This window comes from Natator depressus, chromosome 3 (assembly GCF_965152275.1).
Source record: "Natator depressus isolate rNatDep1 chromosome 3, rNatDep2.hap1, whole genome shotgun sequence".
Taxonomy (NCBI): Eukaryota; Metazoa; Chordata; order Testudines; family Cheloniidae; genus Natator; species Natator depressus.
In genome coordinates, this window is record NC_134236.1 from 3,018,044 (window position 1) to 3,042,828 (window position 24,785).

Below are 24,785 nucleotides of genomic sequence, written 5' to 3' on the forward strand. Positions count from 1 at the left end.
TCCCATTTTCCTGTCTGGTGGACTCTGACTTAAGGCATCATGCTGAGTGATCTGCCATTAGCTACAAGGCCTTAGCCCTGGTCTACAGTACGAGTTTCGGTCGAATTTAGCAGCGTTAGGGCTTTTAAAATCTATTTCTGTATTCCTCCCTGATGAGGGGATTAGCGCTAAAATCAACATCGCCGGGTCGAATTTGGGGTAGTGTGGATGCAATTCGATGGTATTGGCCTCCAGGAGCTATCCCAGAGTGCTCCATTGTGACTGCTCTGGACAGCACTTTGAACTCCGATGCACTAGCCGGGTACACAGGAAAGACCCTGGGAACTTTTGAATTTAATTTTCTGTTTGGTCAGCATGGTGAACTCAGCAGCACAGGTGTCCATGCAGTCCCCACAAAATCGTAGAGCATAGAATGTTTTTACGCTCCCCCTATCATCTCCGTCCCTGAGGTTATCGCAGATTAGAAGGCGAAAAAAACGCACACGCGATGACATGTTTTCAGAGCTCATGCAGTCCTCCTGCACTGATAGGGCACAATTTAATGCATGGAGGCATTCAGTGGCAGAGGGCAGGAAAGAATTGCTGTTTGCTTACCAGCAAAAGTATCATGCCTCGCTAGTGATCCTGCCCGAGCCAGGTTGCTGTCACATGAACTCTGTGCTGTGTCAGCCTTGGGCAGGGGCATGACCGCTTTGTGAGCAGGAGGGCCATAGATATAGACATTGCATTAGGTAGCTTCTGTAGCTAGAGAAAACATTCCGGTGTAGTTAGCAAAGACTGTGGCAAAAGAAAAGCCCTGTTCAAGTTGGGTTTCCATAGTGTAGTGGCTATCACGTTTGCCTAACACGCGAAAGGTCCCCGGTTCAAAACCAGGCGGAAACAGGTCACTGTTTCTTTCTCTAAAAAGAAAAGGAGTACTTGTGGCACCTTAGAGACTAACCAAATTATTTGAGCATAAGCTTTCGTGAGCTACAGCTCACTTCATCGGATGCATACTGTGGAAAGTGTAGAAGATCTTTTTATACACACAAAGCATGAAAAAATACCTCCCCCCACCCCACTCTCCTGCTGGTAATAGCTGGTCTAAAGTGACCACTCTCCTTACAATGTGTATGATAATCAAGGTGGGCCATTTCCAGCACAAATCCAGGGTTTAACAAGAACGTCGGGGGGGGGGGATGGAAAAAACAAGGGGAAATGGTTGGCATCAAGAGGTTCTTCGGGTCACAGTATTGTAATCGTAGAGGTCTTTATTCTATTTTTTGAACTAAATTACTCAACACAGCTTACAAGAATCTCTACTGCTGCTAATGCCTCACTTTATATAATTCAGATCTAACTTTTATGTTGATCAATCGTTGTGAAAGCCAACAAGAAATGTAATGTTAGCAGTGGGTTTTTTTGTATGATTTGGAAAGAGATTTGATTATGGTCTGAAATCATAAGCTACAAAAATAACTGGTGTAACTTACTATTCTGGTCATTAGTAACTTCAGCTACTGCCTTTTAGGTTCTTGGGCTGTTTAACTGTACCTGCATGTCTTTTTTTTTTTTGTCTTTTTTTGGTTCTTTTAATGAACTTTGTGGCTAGCTTAGTGGCATGGGAAAAAATGTGTTGTTTTTTTTTAAATCCAGTCTTGCTGTCCCCTTGTGAGCTTCAAGGCATTTCTTCTGTCTTTGTGCCACACTTCTTTCTGATAAGACTGCTGGACGTGTGGCTGCCTCTGAGGAAGGGGGGGGGGGGGCGGGGAGGGGGTTTAATCTGCCTAAATGGGTGCTTAAACAGTACCAACCAATGAATGTCATTGAAAATTCTGCAGGTTTCCATGCTATTTCAGATATGGCAATAAATGTGCTTTAGTTCTTATCTCTGTTTGTCTAACATAGATGTCCCCACTCTTATCTAGAATGTGCCTCTAATGTATAAACATTTTGGGTTTTAAATACTGACTATTTTGCTTGCTATTCACAGGGACACAGCAGGACAGGAGCGGTTTCACACCATCACCACCTCTTACTACAGAGGCGCCATGGGAATTATGCTAGTGTATGACATCACTAATGGCAAAAGCTTTGAAAACATCAGCAAATGGCTCAGAAACATAGATGAGGTGAGCAGTGCCAATGAGATCCTGTCCTCTGCTCTAACTGTGCCTGCTATATTACATGTCCAACATGATGCTGAAAGTAGACCCTGCAGAACTGAGTATCTTGAGACTAGCTGTTTCTCCCTTGCAAATATGCTACCATAGTAGCCCTTACCATCAAGGAGACAGATGAGGGTAGTGATGATGGAGTGTCAGGCTGGTTTGCATATGCCATACCTCTGCTCCAGGAGATAGAGAATTTGTTGATGGTCAGAACTTTGACTAGCAATGTTGCTACCTGAAACACATGTTAAGAGTTAAAATTCTAATGCTAACAAACTTCTAAAGTTTATTTAAAAAAAAAAACAAAAAAAGTTAGGGCTCTTTTCTGCATTCAAGAGATCGGGTGAGGGTATGTGCCTTTCTCCAGTAAACAGGCTCTAATGTTAAGAGCAGTTACCAACACACGTGGCCTGCCATGGTAGCAGCTGTTGCAGTAAGAACCACGATACAAAAATAACAGTAATTTCTATACTTTAACATTACTTGGTGAAATGTACCTGTCTTAGTGCAGATTACATATTTATAGGTTTCTCTCTCATGGAAGCTAAATGTGTTTTGCAAAGAAGGAAAGATCACTTAAATGTCAAGTTCATTTTTGTAGGAACTGAGCACATTCTTGACAGTGTTTCATACTACTTCTGGATGGCAAATTCCCTTCAGGGCTTAATGATGCCTGTTATGTAATGCCACTCTGCCCTCATTATAGCTGGTGGGGAAGGGTGAGGAAGAGTTGGATGGGCAGAGAGGCAAGAAGAAATGGGCACTAAAGACAGTGTAGGAGAATATGCAATATGATCCATTGTAGGTAAGCCCTGTATACGTTTCAGCCAGCTGAACCTAAAATTTGAGGCAAGGTCCATTTAATCAGCTGTGGAATTGTATGTGTGAATGACTGCTGCTTCATAGAAGTTGCCAGGAGGCGTTAACAGCTCAGATGGGAATTCTTGGCACAGATGGGTTTTGGCACCTTAGGAAGCAGAAGGACTTGTGAAAGTATGTTAGCTGAGTTTCTGTTGAAATGATCAGTCTGTAAGGTCTGGTCTACACTACAAAGTTAGGTCAAAATAAGCTGCCTTGCGTTGACCTAGTTGTGCACACGACTACACTTAAATTTCTCTCCCACTGATATAAGTACCTTGTTATGTCGACATAGTAACACCAGCTCCCTGCGTGGCATTGAGCCATAGTTGACATACACGGAGTAGTGCTGCATGAGTGTAGATGCATTGTTTTTTGTCAACCCTAACAGTCTTACAGCAGCTGTCCCGCAATGCTTGACAGACCTGGTCACAGTTGTGAACTCCATTGACCAGGGGTCACATGAACCAGAAGCCTCCCCCCTTAAAATCCCTTCACATTTTTGAAATGGCTTTTCTTGGTTGTCCATCTTGCTCAGCACACCTCTGTCTGCTCTCCATTGTTTTATGTAACTGCCTAGCTGATCCTGCCAGCTGCATGCTCCAGACCTGCTTTGGCTTGGAATAGACAGAAATTGGTTCTCCTGGGCCTGTGGGGAAAATAGGCTGTCTAGGGGCAGCGCTGAACCAGCTGTAGAAACATCAACATCTGTGAGCAGATTGCTCAGAGTATGCAGGAGAAGTATTATGACAGGGACCAGCAGCAGTGCTGTGTGAAAGCCTAGGAGCGTGGCAAAAGTACCAGAAGGCCTGGGAGGCCAGCGATCAATCTGGTGCCAAGCAGCAGACCTGCCACTTGGCAAAGATCCCACCACCACCCCACAGACTATCCTGGATTCCTCTGAGGAACCAGGGTCACAGGCCCCTACCATGAACAGCGAGGAGGATGACTGTGTGGGACAGGTGACTGGGGGTGGGGGGATCCCAGCTGTGCCAAGAGCCAGGACCTATTTTTGATTCCAGTCAGTCCCTGCAGTCAACCACAGGCAAGCCTGAAATGAGAGAGAACCTTGGATAAGTGTGTAAGTAAATTTCCCATTACAGTGATGGCACCCGCATCTTAGTAGGACACAGCCATTGACTTTTCATTAATTTATTCAGAGGTACAACAAAGAGGTAGAGTTGCTATCTGCTTTCATTGTGCTCTAGAGTCAGGCTGAGGAGGCTGTGCAGAGCAGTTTATGTACACAGGGATGTCCATTGAATCCTGAGAGATCTTGATGAAAGTTCCATGGAGGTACCCTGAAATCTTCTTCCAAAGGGGTCTAGGGATGGTAGCTTTATTTCTTCCTCGATGATAGGACGCTTTTCCATGTCATTCAGCAATAACTTCGGCAGGCACTATTGCCATAAACAGGCTAGCAGCATATGGGGCTGGGTGGCTTTGGGATGCCAGCAGCAGCTGTGCTCTATCTGCCTCCAGTGTGATATCTGCTAAAGCCACCACAACCTGTGGAAAATGGGTGCCAGTGCCCTGTACTCAGTTTCGTGCAACTGAGTAATTCCCTCCTTGTTTGCCTCACCCCAGGTGGGCCATGCTCACCATGGCTGGTGCTGTGGCACTGTGAACAAGCATTCCAAAGCAGAAAGCCAATCAGCATGTCTTGTTTGACACTTGAAGGAAGCGAGGGAGTGGGGAGTTCTGAATCTTAAGTTTCACTTTTTCTTCCTTTTGTGTTGACAGTGGTACCTCAGTTTTGTCTGTAGGTATGACCATTGTAGTCTTGATGGGTATGCCCTGCACACCAGTAGAATGACTAACCCAGTGAGGAGGGGGAAAAAAGAGCATGTGGGAGGACACGATCTGCAAGATCCTGCAAGCCAGTGCTGCATCAGATGTTGAACAGAGGTCCTAGAGGGTGAATATTGCAGATCGTATGGAGAAGGAAGGGGCAGACAGGAGAGAGGCACAGGAAAAGAGAGAGATGCACCAGGACATAATGGAGCTTCTATGTCAGCAAGCGCAGAAGCTGCAAACTCTTGTGGACCTCCAGGTTCAACAATCCCAGGCTCGACTGCCATTGCAGTCAGTGTAGAACTGCAGCATAGCTTTTCTCTCCCCCACCCCAGTATTCCACATGGCCTCAGTGCCCACATGCCTGCTCCTGCCATCCCAAACCAGGGGAAAGAATGGACAACCACAGCTTCACCTATATGGATCTGTGAGAGCCACAGTTGATGCGTATGCAGCTGCAATGCATATCAGTGTGCCTTCCTCCTGTTTGTTTAGGTTCCTAAATTTTAAGTTAAAATGTGTTTACATTTATGTTCTTCAGATTGTTGGGAACTGTTTCATAAGTGAATAACTTTTGTTTTTAAAGTTATTAATCTTTATTGGTTTAAAACACCTGGTGTATAATGCCCACTGGCAATGAAAGTGATGGTCTCGTACACACTCAACCCATAGGATCAGTGCCAAACAGTGTAGTCATCATAAATGTACAGCAAACACCTACATTATTAACTGCACTGTCAGTGATATATGCACAGATGTGCAGCAAGCACCTTACAGTTCCTAACAGACCCCCATACTGCTGCACCAGGTTGAGCACAGTACACCACAGCACAGTACTGTGACTTGCTGTTAGTGCTCTTTCAAAGCCTCCCTAACCTATATAGCTCCTCGTTGAGCTCGTCTGATAGCTCTTGTGTTTGGCTGTTCAAACTTGACAGACAGCTGCTCTACCTCTACCCTATGGCAACTTCCCCCTTTGCTTTACAAATATTATGCAGGACGCAACAGGCAGCTGTAATCGTTGGGATATCTTTCACACTGAGATTCTGATGACTAAACAATGCCAGCACCCTTTCAATCTACCAAAAGTACATCCATCTATCATTCTGCACCTGCTGAGCTTGTAGTTGAATCTTTCCTTAGTGCTGTTGAGGTGGCTGGTGTACAGTTTCGTGAGCCAGAGGAGTTATGGGGTTGGCTGGATCCCCCAGGATCGCTACTGGCATTTCAACATCGCTATTGGTAATCCACTACTTGGAAAAGAAGGTCTCTGCTTGTAGCTTTCTGAACAGTCTTGGATTCTTAAAGATGTCATGCACCTTTTCTGAACAGCCAACATGGATGTGAGTGAAGCATTCACAGTGATCCACCAGCACTTGCATAACCATGGAGAAGTAGTCCTTTCTGTTGATGTGCTCTGGGGCCAAAATAGGCATGTATGTGTTGCACAACCACAGTTTGGGAACACCATAGCTGCAAAGCCATCCGCTATGTCCTGCACATTGCAGGGAGTCACAGTCCTGCTCAGCAAGAGATGATGATGGCTCCTACAGTGGATTTTCCCATTGACCAGTAGCAGTCCAGCGTTGCCAGTTTCCACAGCATGATCATCACTTGCTTCTCCACTGTCAGTGCAGCTCTGTTTGATGCCCCACAGGTTGAATGGCTGGGGCGAGCTCGGCACACAGATGCACAAGGTCTCATTCGTGGATATGGAAGTTCTGCAGCAACTGCTTGTCATCCTAAACGTGCATTATGATGCAATCTCACCAGTCAGTGCTCATTTCTCAGGCCCAGAAGCAGCGCTCTACTGTCTGCAGCTGTTCCATGAATGCCATCAACAACTTTGAATTGATTCTCATTATGTCCCATAGCAAACTGACATGGAAATAGTAATATTCTCTGCAGTGGTTCTTGTGGCTCTGCAAACACCAGAAGAACACGCGTCCAGTGCTTGCAATGCTCATGACAATAGTGCTGCGCTGGGCCAGCTGTTTGTCAGAGATGGCGAACAATGACAAGTCCTGCTTGGGTTCATGGGAAATTTGAAAATAGGCACAAAAATCATGGGATTTCACAGGCAGGAACGTCTGTGAGGGGAGGGTTCCTACCTCATACTGAGAATGAGGGGCGATCAGCAGGTTATCTCAAGTGCCTATATACAAATGCACAAAGCCTTGGAAACAAGCAGGGAGAACTGGAGGTCCTGGTGAAGGCAAGGAATTATGACGTGATTGGAATAACAGACTTGGTGGGATAACTCACATGACTGGAGTACTGTCATGGATGGTTATAAACTGTTCAGGAAGGACAGGCAGGGCAGAAAAGGTGGGGGAGTAGCACTGAATGTAAGGGAGCAGTATGACTGCTCAGAGCTCCGATATGAAACTGCAGAAAAACCTGAGTGTCTCTGGATTAAGTTTAGAAGTGTGAGGAACAAGAGTGATGTAGTGGTGGGAGTCTGCTATAGACCACCGGACCAGGGGGATGAGGTGGATGAGGCTTTCTTCCGGCAACTCGCAGAAGCTACTAGATCACACGCCCTGGTTCCTATGGGCGACTTTAATCATCCTGATATCTGCTGGGAGAGCAATACAGCGGTGCACAGACAATCCAGGAAGTTTTTGGAAAATATAGGGGACAATTTCCTGGTGCAAGTGCTGGAGGAGCCAACTAGGGGGAGAGCTTTTCTTGACCTGCTGCTTACAAACCGGGAAGAATTAGTAGGGGACACAAAAGTGGATGGGAATCTGGGAGGCAGTGACCATGAGTTGGTCGAGTTCAGGATCCTGACACAGGAAAGAAAGGTAAGCAGCAGAATACGGACCCCGGACTTCAGGAAAGCAGACTTCGACTCCCTCAGGGAACTGATGGGTAGGATCCCCTGGGGGAATAACACGAGGGGGAAAGGAGTCCAGGAGAGCTGGCTGTATTTCAAAGAATCCCTATTGAGGTTACAGGGACAAACCATCCCGATGTGTCGAAAGAATAGTAAATATGGCAGGCGACCAGCTTGGATTAACAGTGAAATCCTTGCGGATCTTAAACATAAAAAAGAAGCTTACAAGAAGTGGAAGATTGGACAAATGACTAGGGAAGAGTATAAAAATGTTGCTCGGGCACGTAGGAATGAAATCAGGAGGGCCAAATCGCACCTGGAGCTGCAGCTAGCAAGAGATGTCAAGAGTAACAAGAAGGGTTTCTTCAGGTATGTTGGCAACAAGAAGAAAGCCAAGGAAAGTGTGGGCCCCGTACTGAATGAGGGAGGCAAGCTAGTGACAGAGGATGTGGAAAAAGCTAATGTACTCAATGCTTTTTTTGCCTCTGTCTTCACGAACAAGGTCAGCTCCCAGACTGCTGCGCTGGGCAACACAGCATGGGGAGTAGGTGGCCAGCCCTCTGTGGAGAAAGAGGTGGTTAGGGACTATTTAGAAAAGCTGGACGTGCACAAGTCCATGGGGCCGGATGCGTTGCATCTGAGAGCGCTAAAGGAGTTGGCGGCTGTGATTGCAGAGCCATTGGCCATTATCTTTGAAAACTCACGGCGATCGGGGGAAGTCCCGGATGACTGGAAAAAGGCTAATGTAGTGCCCATCTTTAAAAAAGGGAAGAAGGAGGATCCGGGGAACTACAGGCCAGTCAGCCTCACCTCAGTCCCCGGAAAAATCATGGAGCAGGTCCTCAAGGAATCAATCCTGAAGCACTTACACGAGAGGAAAGTGATCAGGAACAGTCAGCATGGATTCACCAAGGGAAGGTCATGCCTGACTGATCTAATCGCCTTCTATGATTACTGGTTCTGTGGATGAAGGGAAAGCAGTGGATGTATTGTTTCTTGACTTTAGCAGAGCTTTTGACACGGTCTCCCACAGTATTCTTGTCAGCAAGTTAAAGTAGTGTGGGCTGGATGAATGCACTATAAGGTGGGTAGAAAGTTGGCTAGATTGTCAGGCTCAACGGGTAGTGATCAATGGCTCCATGTCTAGATGGCAGCCAGTATCAAGTGGAGTGTCCCAAGGGTCGGTCCTGGGGCCGGTTTTGTTCAGTATCTTCATAAATGATCTGGAGGATGGTGTGGATTGCACTCTCAGCAAATTTGCGGATGATACTAAACTAGGAGGAGTGGTAGATACGGTGGCAGGTAGGGATAGGATACAGAGGGCCCTAGACAAATTGGAGGATTGGGCCCAAAGAAATCTGAGGTTCAGTAAGGATAAGTGCAGGGTCCTGCACTTAGGACGGAAGAATCCAAAGCACCGCTACAGGCTAGGGACCGAATGGCTAGGCAGCAGTTCTGCGGAAAAGGACCTAGGGGTGACAGTGGACGAGAAGCTGGATATGAGTCAGCAGTGTGCCCTTGTTGCCAAGAAGGCCAATGACATTTTGGGATGTATAAGTAGGGGCATAGCCAGCAGATCGAGGGACGTGATCGTTCCCCTCTGTTCGACATTGTTGAGGCCTCATCTGGAGTACTGTGTCCAGTTTTGGGCCCCACACTACAAGAAGGATGTGGATAAATTGGAGAGAGTCCAGTGGAGGGCAACAAATATGATTAGGGGACTGGAACACATGACTTATGAGGAGAGGCTGAGGGAACTGGGATTGTTTAGTCTGCAGAAGAGAAGAATGAGGGGGGATTTGATAGCTGCTTTCAACTACCTGAGAGGTGGTTCCAAAGAGGATGGTTCTAGACTATTCTCAGTGGTAGAAGATGACAGGACAAGGAGTAATGGTCTCAAGTTGCAGTGGGGGAGGTTTAGGTTGGATATTAGGAAAAACTTTTTCACTAGGAGGGTGGTGAAACACTGGAATGCGTTACCTAGGGAGGTGGTAGAATCTTCTTCCTTAGAAGTTTTTAAGGTCAGGCTTGACCAAGCCCTGGCTGGGATGATGTAATTGGGGATTGGTCCTGCTTTGAGCAGGGGGTTGGACTAGATGACCTCCTGAGGTCCCTTCCAACCCTGATATTCTATGGATAGAGATATGGGAAGTTGGTCCCAGTCACCACTGCGTGACTCCGTCCTCCTGCACCATGCATTGCCAAAACTACCCAAAAGACATCACACTGAATGGTGGCAGGTTGTACACATGGATACCTAACCATGATGCATTGCGCTCCATCAACACACACACTTCTGGTGAGTACATGTAGCACCACTGCAAGGAGCCAAGTATGCATGCCCACAAGCAATAAACTACCTGTAGTGACTGTGTGCCAGTGTAATTTGCGGTGGCAAAACTTTGTTGTGTAGACATGGCCTTTATATGGTTTAACTACTTCATTCCTGTCTTCAGTTTCATAGTTAATTCCCAGATGAAACAAATGAGGCAGTTGACGCTTCAGATGGTCTGCCGACTCAAGAAGATAACAATACTTTGGTTTAAACAGTTAATGCTTTCAAGGTTTTTCTCTCAATGAGCACTAGAAAAGTAAATTTTTAAACTAGAGCTTACATTCTGTAACACAGTTGTGGCAAGAGTGCAGCAAATTTCATAGTCATGGAATTGTGGGATACATAAGCCCTGATTATAAGAGAAGAGAGTGATGGAGAAACTGGGAAATGAAAAAGTGTAAGAAAAAAGTGAGATGGAATCAATTAACTTAAATTATTAAATTTAAGGTCCCATATGAGGAGAGATTAGAGGCTAGGACTTTTCAGCTTGGATAAGAGGAGACTAAAGGGGGATATGGTAGAGGTCTATAAAATCATGAGTGATGTGGAGAAAGTGAATAAGGAAAAGTTATTTACTTGTTCCCATAATGTAAGAACCAGGGGCCACCAAATGAAATTAATGGGCAGCAGGGTTTAAAACAAATAAAAGGAAGTTCTTCACACAGCGCAGAGTCAACCTGTGGAATTCGTTGCCTGAGGGGGTTGTGAAGGCTAGGATTATAGCAGGGTTTAAAAGAAAACTGGATACATTCATGGAGGTTAAGTCCATTAATGGCTATTAGCCAGGATGGGTAAGGAATGGTGTCCCTAGCCTCTGTTTGTCAGAGGGTGGAGATGGGTGGCAGGAGAGAGATCACTTTATCATTACCTGTTAGGTTCACTCCCTCTGGGGCACCTGGCATTGGCCACTGTCAGCAGACGGGATACTGGGCTGGATGGACCTTTGGCTGACCCAGTATGGCCATTCTTATGTTCTTAAGTTAGCACATAAAGTACATGACAGACTAACTTGTGCCTTCCAAAAAGCAAGGTGGCACGGTGCACATGTTTTTCACCTTGGTTAGTAGAAGTTAGTTTATCTAAGTCTCTGGTATCATAGAATCACAGAATATCAGGGTTGGAAGGGACCTCAGGAGGTCATCTAGTCCAACCCCCTGCTCAAAGCAGGACCAATCCCCAATTAAATCATCCCAGCTAGGGCTTTGTCAAGCCTGACCTTAAAAACTTCTAAGGAAGGAGATTCTACCACTTCCCTAGGTAACGCATTCCAGTGTTTCACCACCCTCCTAGTGAAAAAGTTTTTCCTAATATCCAACCTAAACCTCCCCCACTGCAACTTGAGACCATTATTCCTTGTCCTGTCATCTGCTACCACTGAGAATAGTCTAGAACCATCCTCTCTGGAACCACCTCTCAGGTAGTTGAAAGTAGCTATCAAATCCCCCCTCATTCTTCTCTTCTGCAGACTAAACAATCCCAGTTCCCTCAGCCTCTCCTCATAAGTCATGTGTTCCAGACCCCTAATCATTTTTGTTGCCCTTCGCTGGACTCTCTCCAATTTATCCACATCCTTCTTGTAGTGTGGGGCCCAAAACTGGACACAGTACTCCAGATGAGGCCTCACCAATGTTGAATAGAGGGGAACGATCACGTCCCTCGATCTGCTGGCTATGCCCCTACTTATACATCCCAAAATGCCATTGGCCTTCTTGGCAACAAGGGCACACTGCTGACTCATATCCAGCTTCTCGTCCACTGTCACCCCTAGGTCCTTTTCCGCAGAACTGCTGCCTAGCCATTCGGTCCCTAGTCTGTAGCTGTGCATTGGGTTCTTCCGTCCTAAGTGAAGGACCCTGCACTTATCCTTATTGAATCTCATCAGATTTCTTTGGGCCCAATCCTCCAATTTGTCTAGGTCCCTCTGTATCCTATCCCTACCCGCCACCGTATCTACCACTCCTCCTAGTTTAGTATCATCCGCAAATTTGCTGAGAGTGCAATCCACACCATCCTCCAGATCATTTATGAAGATATTGAACAAAACCGGCCCCAGGACCGACCCCTGGGGCACTCCACTTGACACCGGCTGCCAACTAGACATGGAGCCATTGATCACTACCCGTTGAGCCCGACAATCTAGCCAGCTTTCTACCCACCTTATAGTGCATTCATCCAGCCCATACTTCCTTAACTTGCTGACAAGAATACTGTGGGAGACCGTGTCAAAAGCTTTGCTAAAGTCAAGAAACAAAACATCCACTGCTTTCCCTTCATCCACAGAACCAGTAATCTCTTCATAGAAGGCGATTAGATTAGTCAGGCATGACCTTCCCTTGGTGAATCCATGCTGGTATTGTACGGTGGAGTCTGGTTGTACTTCAAAGATGTCTGTTGTGTAAGCACTGTATGACAAATAGCACTGTCTCTCAACGGTCAGTATTTTCAGTGCATGTTTCTTTGATCTTTCCTTCTTGCCATCTAAGTACTCTTCCAAAAAATCCAAAACTGAGTTGATCCTGGTCAGGCAGGCCTCCTTGTGAAACAACTTGTTTGGGCCACTACTTTAGGCAGGAAAACCAGATTATGTAGACTTTTGGTTTGTTAGTTATTTATGGTAATAAATATCTACTAATCCTACTTACCATCCATTCTAAGGGAGTATTCCTTAAGACTGTTGAAACAGAAGTAAATTCAGATTACAAATTCTGCACTAACTGATGCTTTGTTCTATTGGTCCATGAGGACTTCCAGAGAGAGCAGTTTGTCACAATTATTGGTTACTGTAGTGTAAGTAGGGAGGGCTTCCTTTGTAAGCAGATGTTAATGAACAAATGTTTTAAGGCTCTCTTCTGTTCCAGATGAACAGGTAATTGTCTTGTCAGACTGGCCAGAAAAGTGCTCTCATATTCGATATTGTAGGCTTTGAAATTGCTCCCTAGACATCCAGTAAAGCAGTCAGTTTAATATGTTGTGCATTATAAAACTCCTTTTCTGCACATCCGTTTCTATATTTTTATTTGCAGTTTGAGCAATGGTGTAACATTTCATTTTTCTTTTCTTGCTGCCCTTGTGCCACATAACAGGGTTGTAGTGAAACCAGCACCCACCCTATGAAGCAGGATTCAGATGAGCAGCTTGTGTGCATGTCAGTACACGCAGACCAGTATGAGATACAAAGCTGACACCTAGAATAAGATTAACATATTCATTGTGCTCTTCAGATTCAGTGATGCTAAAATTCTCATTTCCTTTTCTCAGACAATGCTAAAGAACAAGATCCATCCACTGTACTCAATCTCCAGTGCCAGATTTCCCATTTTAGTGTGTTCATTTTGTCAAAGTATTCCAAGATCACCATGTAAATGGGTTTCTAGCTGCTGAATGGAAACTAAATGCTTTTTTACAGATTGGGTTTGGATAATTGAACTGTTCACCCAGCCCTATATCTACACGATCACCCTACCAAATAACTCAAGAAGAGCTGTTAGAACTTAGCTGGAGGCATTACCTGCTAACCACTCAGCTATTTAGCTTTGCAGTGGTTGACCTTTTTTAAACACAGTTCTTAAACAAGGTACTGTCTGCACCATAACAATGTGCAAGGGAGTCTAGAAATGCTTAGGCCTGATCTACACTGGGATATTGTTGGCATCAGGGGTGTGGGGGGGAAAAAAATGTCCCTGACCAGTACAGCTATGCCAACAGGAGAGGGCTAACTTAATTCAGGGAGATAGTATTTCTACAGTGACAGAAAAACCCCTTCTCTCAGTGTAGGCTGCATCTATACCATGGGGCTAGGCAGGTATAGCCAGTATTTTCTCCATAGTGCAGACATATCCTGAGAAAGTTACATCAAAATCATTGATTCCAGTGCATGAAAATTTGGTTATCTGTGTTGGCAACCCCTGTGTTGGCAACCAGTCTTTTATCTGTCCTTAGTGTTTTGGCCTTTATGAAAACAGGACTAAATGTTCTAAGCCAGCAGACATTAAATCTTCTTAGTTGGGCAGGAAGTTGATTGTTTCCTTGGGTAACTGAGTGTAACTTAAGCATTCAGTAGGTTAATGTCTTTAACTAGAAGAATGCAGACTGCCAAACACCATTTGGTCCTTTTTATGAAAGGAGGCTTTTCTAATCACAGACTACAGGCAGAGAGAGACCAGGGAAAAATTGACTTCTGCTGGAGGTGGCGGGCTTGCCTTAAAGTTGTAGGCTTTTTCTGCCATATCCCACTTTCAGAGTATGGGTTCTTTTGTGCAGAGCTTCCCTTAGGGAACATGCTGCTTAGCACAGTCCTGCCAAGCTCCACCAAAGATGATGGGCCATCCACTTCTATATAAATTGAACCAGAATGCCAAAAAGACGAGTTTATACAAAGGTGAACAAGATATGTGCATGTTATCTTTTAGCAGATGATGTGAAAACATATATAACGAGCTATTTCTTGTTCCTGTTTTAGCATGCCAATGAAGATGTGGAGAGGATGCTGTTAGGAAACAAGTGTGACATGGAAGAAAAGAGAGTTGTACCTAAAGCAAAAGGAGATCAGGTGAGTGTCAAGCAAGAACTGGTTCGCAAAGAAAAGCGTGTCACTGAGACCTTCCCCAGTGTGCAAAGGTGAAAAGTATGGAATCAGCCAAACAGCCATTATAAAACTGAAGCTGTTTCAGGGGTTATATTACTAGAGAACTTAAACTCCATTGTAAGACCTGTCAAAGAGTAATATGACTAATATTGGACTTGCTAATGACTTGTAAACCCAGGAAAATCTTTTCTGGAGTTGTATTGTGAACATCTACCGTTTAGGCTAGTCTGCCAGTAATGCGAACTCAGCTAGTCAGTCTGTTTCCTCTGTTTAGTTTCTAACATTCTTCTGCAAATCCTTTTGCTTCAGTCATTTATACCATATGATGTAGGTTGGTGGCATGTATTAGATTTTGTAACTGTTTGTAATTCATCATGTCTGAATACCTACTTCTGTGTACCTCAGTAAAACTGTTTTGTCCTCACCAAGCATTAGACTGTTTTACCAGTATCATCTCAGTTTGACTGACTAGTAATCCTTGCACTCCTGTCTGTTGTACTGAAACAAATTACACCTGCTACAGCAAACTGGTTACTAACCATAGTTGTCATTGAGCACCAATGTATAAACTGTGCATGTAAGGCTTTCTAATGCTAATCTTCTTGCCTCTTTTGGTTTAGATTGCGAGGGAGCATGGTATTAGGTTTTTCGAAACTAGTGCAAAAGCAAATATAAACATTGAGAAGGCATTCCTCACATTAGCAGAAGATATTCTTCGAAAGGTAAGTGCCCACGGAATTTTTCTCGACTGCTTATTGAAAAAGCCAACATCACTTAAAATATCAAATACAAATCAAAACTAGCAAGACCTGAGAATTTAGCTGAAGTGGTGTAGATTCCAATTGTAAAACGAGAATCTACAAGTTTTGCAGACGTGCTATACAATCAGGGGAACTTTGGATGCTTCATTTTGTCTTAGATTGCACCTTTATTGCAATAAATCAGGCATTGCTGGGAAATAGGAACCGTTAAATGCTAACATTATTTTGGGAAAGACACTTAGCCATTCTAGATTTGTCTCAGTCTGAAACTGGGGATATTTTTGTAGCTCTGGAGGGGTATTGTGGTAAAGGAGAAAAAGAAAGAAACATAGCTGCTATCCTGTAATACATCAACATGCTAATGGATCACTTAGATCAGGTTCTAAGCAGCTGAAAATAGAAGTTAGCATCTGAGCAAAACCACTTGAGCTTAAAGTTTCAGTGAGGTCTAACCAAGTTTGCATCGCATGATGCAAGCAAACATGGGTGTCTTACTGTCTCAGAATTTGGCTTACAAAGCAACTTAAAAGCAAACTCCTGACTGGACATGCAAGTACTTCACAGAAAATATGTTCCAATCACCAGACTTGTTACTGAAAACTGGAAAGCAAGCCAAATGCGTAAGACGGTGTTTTTTTTAAAAAAGTGCACGTGATTTGGGGGGTGGAACCCTGTGGTAGATAACTGCCCAAGAAAGAACTGAAAACGTAGAGCAGATATGTTTCTGTTGTAAGTGGTTTTGTGTGATCTGAGCAAACTGCTTATGCTAAAAATATTAAGTCTTAGCTGCTGGGGAGACTGACTTGCCTAAATGGTAGCCAAACAAGAGGCAACTTGTCTAAGTTGCCTACCAAAACACACTAAAAGAGCCCTTCTCTGTATGTAGATTATTCTGACACCAAAGAATTTTTAGAACAGTCCACATAGGTGATACTCAACCTCCCAGCTAAATCTGTTCTAAGATAATTGCCTGAATGGCTCCTTAATGTATTATGTGACTTGTTGGTAGGACAAGCAAAGCCCCAGTATAAGTCCCAACAGCAACGTCTAGAAGCAAATTTAGGTTTATTTTAGTGGTGGGCCCAAACTGCGAAGTTTGTTCCAAATTCCGGAAATGATGGGTTTCAGATATGGTAGGACTGGTTCAGCTCAGCTACAAAGTTTGACTCCAAATCTCCACAAAGTTCTGTGCGGGTTTAGAACCACATCTAATTTATGGGCATGTTATCACCAAAATAAACATTGTCCTTTTGCATGCTTCTCTCTCTTCAGTGCTGAATGTTTGCATCTCTTCAGAATGTAATTAGCGTGTCTTTGGCTTGTTTCATTGCAGACCCCTGTAAAAGAGCCCAACAGTGAAAATGTAGATATCAGCAGTGGAGGAGGGGTGACAGGCTGGAAGAACAAGTGTTGCTGAACGTTCTCCTAGATCACCAATCGCCATCCACCACCCCTTTTGTTTTTTCTCGCTGCAAAATAAACCACTCTGCCCACTTTTAACCTTTAAATGAATGTTTCATTCCTCATCTTAACAAAGCTCCAGCCTCCCTTTGTTCTTCCATTTAGGACAGCTTGCTGACTATAATTTTCTCAACAAAATGTATAGAAAAATCATGTCTGTGACTTTTTTTTAATGTATCTGCTCAACTCACCACTACATTTTGGTTGTATTATAGTCCCATTCTTGACATTAAAACTTATAGCAATCATTTCAACTCTATTCTGCAAATTGTATAAGAATAAAAGTTAGAATTAACACTTTAATTTGTACAACAGTGGAATTTTCTGTTATGGATAATGTGCTTGAGTCACCATATTCTATAGACATGCATCAGCAAAAAAAGCCAGGAAAAAAAACTCATTTTCGCCTTGAGTATGTAAATGGGGTTTATTTTGTCCTGTGCCTTATGTGGAAAGGGACTTTTTTTTTTCTGGTGGAAGCATGTGCAGGAGACGTACCATCCAAACGTGACCATTTTAAAATATTAAACTCTTTTGTGGTTGCTTTACTGTGATTGTTGGTGTAGTGAATAGAGGACAAAGGATGGTGCAAATATCTTAAATTTATCTGCTGAGTCTCCTTTATGGTGACCTGGCCATTCAGAACTGTTGCTGCTGCCATTTTTCTCACTGGCAACTTTTCCTTTTGCCTGCATGCTGCTTTTATTTGCTTTTCTTCATGGTGTCATGTGTTAATTAAAAGATGGCAACCTGGTATGTTTGCCAAAGTTAATACAAAGCACTAATTTAGCTTTCAAGGTAAAATGTTATGCCTACTAATTTCCCTCTAGCCAATGTCCGTTCACTAGTATCTCCCCCCTCTGTCCTCCTGCATAGCCTATGGGTTTTATGATATGGATCAGGTATTTGCATGCACTAGTTTTTGATGGAGGGTGATGTGGTTGGTTGTCTTTCTGTGTGTGTGAATATAACATGCAGTTCCCAAACTGACAACAGTTAATATGAACTTAAAGTCTCTATTAGCTGCTCGAACAGGGCATTTGGTAGCCTAGCAAAAGGTTAAGTAAACTAGTCTTTTAAAAACAAAAAACAAAAGTTGGCAGTTGTGTTGAATTATTGCTTCCCCTACAATTTCCACTTTTTCCGGTGTTAATTTGTTGTCATAAAGAATTTTTACTTTGTTCTTCATCGTGGTCATTCTTGAGCTCATCATTTAATCCTGTTGGAAAACAGCAGGTGACTCATGCAGGGAGGTAGAATTGGTATCCCTGTGTTTTTGTACCCCCATGGGTATTTAACTTGCTTTTCTGCTTTGCTTTCATGCTTCATCTGTAGATCAGGGTATGCTAGCTTTGCTATTTTCCCAAAAAGACACCTGTGCTGAACTATTGAATGGCTTCATCCATTTCTAGTGGAGAAGAGCGTTGAAGGACCCCAGGCTAATTTAGACTGCTCATGTACAATTAGGTGCCTTGTTAAGGAGAGCATTTTAACATCCAGCTGGCTTGCATATAAACAGTGAAGGAGGATTCTCCAGCAAAGAGCACATGAAAGTTTCTAGTAGAACCCCCCCAAATCTGCTTTTCTGAATCTGACTGGCTTGGCCTGACCTTTTGTGCACTTGGTTGCTTGATCTTCCTCCACTAAATAGTGAAATCAGCAAATGACCCTGACTTGACTTTAATGAAATGAGTCTTTTAACGTTCAGATTCTTGTTTTGACCTGCTATCAGTTTAGTAACTTTACTGATATGTCTCCCTCATCCTCTCTGTTCTGGCAGTTTCTCTCCTCTGTACTCATTAACCCTGCCCAGTTGAGTGGCTGCTGGGGAAAAGGCAAGAAACTGGGGCTCTAGGTGATAAATTGACACTGTTTTTGTTTCTCACGTATTAAGCATATTGATCAGCATTGTAAATAGACAGAATATGGCTACCTTTTTGTTAAATTTGCACTTTCTAACGTTATCAAAAAAGGGAAAATGGAGTATACATCAATTTTTGTATGGTCTGTTTAAAACATGGGGTCTTTATTTGCTTAATGGGACTTAACCCCACCTCTGTAAGTCTGTTGGGATCCTTTGTAGAAGCTGTGTTCATTAAACACCGAGCAGTTAGAGAACAGTCCACTCTCTGATACAACTAGCTACAAATTCAGTTTCATATTCTACTTAACAAGTTAAATAAACTGAAATATTTCTAGATGGTCTATTTCTGTTCATATAAAAACATGATTTCCAACTGTGCGGCTTGGCTTTCATTTACTTGTGGAGTACAAGACACTCCGTGTTGGTTTGAAAAGAGGGGGAAAGCATCCACTGTAAATGCATCTGCCAAAGAAACAATTCATAGATTCATAAATATTTAGGTCAGAAGGGACCATTATGATCATCTAGTCTGACCTCCTGCACAACACAGGCCACAGAATTTCACCCACCACTCCTGCGAAAAACCTCTCACCTATGTCTGAGCTATTGAAGTCCTCAAATCGTGGTTTAAAGACTTCAAGGAGCAGAGAATCCTCCAGCAAGTGACCCATGCCCCATGCTACAGAGGAAGGCGAAAAACCTCCAGGGCCTCTTCCTATCTGCCCTGGAGGAAAATTCCTTCCCGACCCCAAATATGGCGATCAGCTAACCCTGAGCATATGGGCAAGATTCACCAGCCAGATACTACAGAAAATTCTTTCCTGGGTAACTCAGATCCCACCCCATCTAATATCCCATCACAGGCCATTGGGCCTATTTACCATGAATATTTAACTACCAAAACCATGTTATCCCATCATACCATCTCCTCCATAAACTTATCGAGTTTAATCTTAAAGCCAGATAGATCTTTTGCCCCCACTGCTTCCCTTGGAAGGCTATTCCAAAACTTCACTCCTCTGATGGTTAGAAACCTTTGTCTAATTTCAAGTCTAAACTTCCTGGTGGCCAGTTTATATCCATTTGTTCTTGTGTCCACATTGGTACTGAGCTTAAATAATTCCTCTCCTGCTCCGGTATTTATCCCTCTGATATATTTATAGAGAGCAATCATATCTCCCCTCAACCTTCTTTTAGTTAGGCTAAACAAGCCAAGCTTCTTGAGTCTCCTTTCATAAGACAAGTTTTCCATTCCTCGGATCATCCTAGTCGCCCTTCTATGTACCTGTTCCAGTTTGAATTCATCCTTCTTAAACATGGGAGACCGGAACTGCACACAGTATTCCAGGAGAGGTCTCACCAGTGCCTTGTGTAACGGTACTAAAACCTCTTTATCCCTACTGGAAATACCTCTCCTGATGCATCCCAAGACTGCATTAGCTTTTTTCACGGCCATATCAATCAGTTTGACTGAAAGTAACCGTAGCTGGGCAATATCTCCTGGAGTCTATCCACTATGCTGAAGAATCCCGCTTTCTAAAATAGTTGTAACTTAGTGCGAATTCCACTGAAATATTTGCAGTAATTTTATATTACTGCTTTCTAGCAATTCTTGCACTGATACTTAGAAGAAACATCCTTCCCCTTGTGTGTTGAATGACTCCGAAGGCCTGTGTAGAAAACAAACAGCCTAAAAGGAGCTACCATGTGCTTTTTTCATGCAGTGATGGAGTCATCTGGATTCTGAAATGTGCCGTGGCCTGAACTAGCGCTGTCTGTGCTAAGATTTAATTAACCGGATGTGTATTTAGGTCAGCTGCATGCTATGAACTAATGCCAGTGAAGATGTCTTGAATGTAATAAGCTATCGGAGAAATAGTGACTGCTACCTTTTTGACATGGCAAGAGTTGTAATTTTCAGTTTCCATTACCAATTTAACTTGTATCTATTTTACAATTGTTTAAAAACATCTTAATGTTTTTAAAGCAAACAAAATAGCCCGTACTCTGAGTAGCAGGATCGCCATGCAACAGAGACCTCAAAGTCTGATAATACTAAAAGCCAAGCTTCTTGCTCTGGAAGTCATGGCTGTGAAGAAACATCCAGCCTTGATTATAATGTCTAGAATATCTAAAAGGTTAAACAAAAATAAATGGTAAGCATAGGAATAAATACATTGCTGTTCCACACTTATTGGCTTTTTATTTAAAACACATTCCTTTATACCCTGTACTGCATCAAATTGTATAACATAAACCATCATTCTCTATCCCATTCTTGCTTTTACCAAGAACAAATAAAATCAGCTTTTCTAAACTTGTATTTGTTATGTGGTAGGTCCTAGTAAAGGTTTCTTAAGACCTTGTTTTGCCTACTCTGTGGGTGAGTGGGCTGAGATACGAGTTTTTTAGCAGACAGTGGGGTGCATACTGACTGCACCCTAGTCCCTTGTTGCAGGAAGAAGTAATGTTACCCAATCCTGTATTGGCACAGGAAGGGATGCATATAGCTATCTGTAGCAGCAAAATCGCCACCAATGCAGTTTTGTCCTACTTGTTTCAGAGTAACAGCCGTGTTAGTCTGTATCTGCAAAAAGAACAGGAGGACTTGTGGCACCTTAGAGACTAACCAATTTATTTGAGCATAAGCTTTCGTGAGCTACAGCTCACTTCATCGGTTGTATACTGTGGAAACTGCAGAAGACATTATATACACAGAGACCATGAAACAATACCTCCTCCCACCCCACTCTCCTGCTGGTAATAGCTTGTCTAAAGTGATCACTCTCCTTACAAGGTGTATGATGATCAAGTTGGGCCATTTCCAGCACAAATCCAGGTTTTCTCACCTCTGCGCCCCCCCCCCCCACACACACACACAAACTCACTCTCCTGCTGGTAATAGCCCATCCAAAGTGACCACTCTTGTAAGGAGAGTGGTCACTTTGGATGGGCTATTACCAGCAGGAGAGTGGGGTGGGAGGAGGTATTGTTTCATGGTCTCTGTGTATATAATGTCTTCTGCAGTTTCCACAGTATGCAACCGATGAAGTGAGCTGTAGCTCACGAAAGCTTATGCTCAAATAAATTGGTTAGTCTCTAAGGTGCCACAAGTCCTCCTTTTCTTTTTGTCCTCCTTGGTGTCCTTTAGCGATGAGCTGACAAGCCGTGGTTGTTGACTGGCGCACTTCATCTGGTCAGGAGATTTGGGCAGCTGAAGAAATGCAATCACCATCCTGAAATTCACGGCTGATGTCTTATTGCTGCTATTATAACTCGATTTGGTACATAAGGGACCACTTGCCCTTCTGGGCCTGCACAGCACAAGCTGTTGTGAAGTGCTTATAGCTCTCAGATCTAGAACTTTAAGCAAGAGTTGAGTTTACAATGGCATAACTGTTAATGGATGTTTTAACTTTTCAGTACAGGAAAGGTGATGGAGGTAAAAGTTGAGCCCAATTGCTTTTTTTAAAAAGCATAGATTCAGACTGCCCCCTAAGCGCTTGAGCTCACATTTTACAAGCCTCAATCTTGTGAATGCACATGTGTGGTAAGCACCAGAACGGACAGTGGATAAGGACAGCGAAGGTTCACATCATTCTCTGCTCCTTGCAGCTCATGATTAGAATTACTATTAAAATCCTAATACCACAAAATTAACACCAAGAAAATCATCAGTCCCTTACTCTCTGAATGGGACTGACCTTGGTCAGTGAGAGACTAGCAAGAAGTCCCGTTTCCTGCCAGGCTTGTGCAAAGGAAGTGCGACATAGAACATGAACGTGGGAAGCGTTGCACGTGTTGAATGTGAGCCAAATGTATGCTGCAGTGGCAGAAAAGGCTAATCAGCTGGGGTGCATTAACAGGAGTGTTGCATAAGCCACGATTGGTGATTGTTCAGCTGTACTCATCTGGGGTATTCTGTCCAGCGTTAGGCACCACCTTTTAAAAGAGTCCCGAGGAGCAGCAAAAATGATAGGTTTAGAAAACCTGACCTATGAAGAAAAGTTCAAAACAAAAAACCCTGGGCGTTTCTTCTTGAGAAAAGAAGACTAAGGGCTTGTCTATGCTACCTGCCGGATCGGTGCGCAGCGATCGATCCAGTGGGGGTCGATTATCTATCATGTCTAGTATAGACACGTTAAATCGACCGCTGAGTGCTTGCTCGTCGACAGGGAAGCATCAGCAGTCGATTTCACTGCAGTGAAAACACCGCGGTGAGTAGATCTAAGTACGTCGACTTCAGCTATGTTATTCATGTAGCTGAAGTTACATCACTTCGATTGATTTTTCTCCCCACCCCACAGTGTAGACCATGTCTAATGGGGGACTGGAAGTCTTCAAATAGGTTAAGGGCTATTATAAGGAAGACAGTGATCAATTGTTCTCAGTAGGATAAGAAGTAATCTGCAGCAAGAGATTAGGTTAGGTACAAGGAAACACTTTCTGACTATGAGGATAGTTAAGTACTGGAACAGGTCACCAGTGGAAGTTGTGGGATCCCCATCATTGGAGGCTTTTAAGAACCAGTTAGACAAACACGTGTCGGGGATGGTCTAGGTACACTTGGTCCAATCTCAGCATGCGGGGGGTGGGGAGACTAGATGACCTCAAGCACCCTTCCAGAGCTACATTTCTGTGATTCTGTGTTCCCAAATCTGTTAAAAGCGCTTATCTGCTGCACACATTTCTACTAAAGTATTCTACTAATGCAAGGTTTCTAATAGTTTCTTTCTGTTCTACCTTCAGTTACTAAAGAACACATGCAGATTGCAAAGGGTGATTTTTTTTGCCCGTCAACTAGTTGAAGATGTTTTTAAGTGACAGCCCAGCTCAGGCACAGGATCCTGTTTAGGTTTTGCACTGCATTGCACTCCACTTCATACGGAAATCCATCAACTTCATGAAAAAATCTGGTTTAGGGTTCCCACATCTGAAATAACTTATCTGTGGCCCAGGATGTGCTTTATGAGAAGGATGATAAAATATGCTGTGGAACATCATGAGAACTGGGGAAGGAAATCCCTAAGCTTACCACAAAGTTCATGAACCAGTCCTGTGGGCGGTTTTACAGGTAGAACAGTCCTGATCCAAACCTAGCATTGATAAAAGGCAAACAGGATGTCCTTGGCTCCTTTTGGTGTGTGCTGTGTACACTGCTCTGAGAAGAGACCTGCCTTCAGTCATCATGAAGGGCCATATATTACATGTGAAGCGTTCAGAGGGCACCAATAGCCAGCGATGCTATGCGTGAAGGTGACTCCTGCTGCTTATCGATCACAACCACCACTGTGATTAACGACCCTTTCTTCTCCTGTGTGGACAGGCAGGACCAGGGTAAGCTGACTTTCCCTGCTGACTTCCTCTTGAGCTGTTAAAGCCTTACGCTATCTTGCCAGATCTAGAGAGTCAGAGAAAAGTAGGGCTCTTGATAGATCTCCTAGTCCAGTCTCCTGCACTGAAGGCCGTGGGCTGTCTATGTTTAAAATGGGGCTGCACTGCACTGTTGTACCGCTTCAGTGTCGACAGTGCCCGTGGGGAAGGGTTCTGCTCTCCATCTCCCCGAGAAGTGGCAGCTAGGTCGACAGAAGAGACGTCGCTAAGCTGATGTAAAGTTTCAGTGTAGACCAAGGTTGGTCTACTGAACGCTAGGGAAAGCTCCACGAGTGGACTGAAGACTGGTCTGCACTGAAAAGTTACTTCGGTATAGCTACATCTCTCAGGAGTGTGAAAAATCCCCCCCTCCCCGAGAGATCTAACCCCCAGTGTAAGCAGTACTAGGTTGATGGGAGAATTCTTCCATTAACCTAGCTGCCGCTTCTCGGGCAGGTGGATTAGGTACAGCGACGGATTACGTACCCTCGCTGGAGCGTCGACACTGAAGTGGCACAGGAAGGCACCTGCAGCTGGGCCGCTGTAGCGTTGTAAGTGTAGACGTAGCCTTGGTGCTGTGATGCCAGGGTGGTGAACACGAGCCATGCCTGGAGGAAAGGAAGCGAGTGGAAGCAAGCCTAAGGTGCATGCCGCACTGCAGCCCTGTTTTGTGGCAGGTTCAGAACACGGGGCATCCTGAATCCCCACCACGTGCTCGTCCTCTTGGACTGAGGATGTCAAACTCGGTTGGGGGAGAGGGCTGAG

At 44.0% G+C, this 24,785-nt stretch overlaps 1 protein-coding gene and 1 non-coding gene across 2 annotated transcripts in view; both read left to right on the top strand.

Moving 5' to 3' along the window:
• The window catches only part of RAB10 (RAB10, member RAS oncogene family), a 72,654-nt gene extending 51,727 nt beyond the window's left edge, over positions 1 to 20,927 (top strand). The window contains exons 3-6 of the mRNA XM_074947317.1: positions 1,973 to 2,111; positions 14,436 to 14,525; positions 15,182 to 15,283; positions 16,656 to 20,927. Of these exons, the coding sequence (XP_074803418.1) occupies positions 1,973 to 2,111; positions 14,436 to 14,525; positions 15,182 to 15,283; positions 16,656 to 16,739 (415 nt within the window). The 3' untranslated portion in view covers positions 16,740 to 20,927. The remainder of the gene's footprint in view (positions 1 to 1,972; positions 2,112 to 14,435; positions 14,526 to 15,181; positions 15,284 to 16,655) is intronic.
• TRNAV-AAC (transfer RNA valine (anticodon AAC)) lies at positions 810 to 882 on the top strand. The gene has a single exon. It is a non-coding gene; the product is annotated as a tRNA-Val (tRNA).
• Positions 20,928 to 24,785: the final 3,858 nt, after the last annotated feature.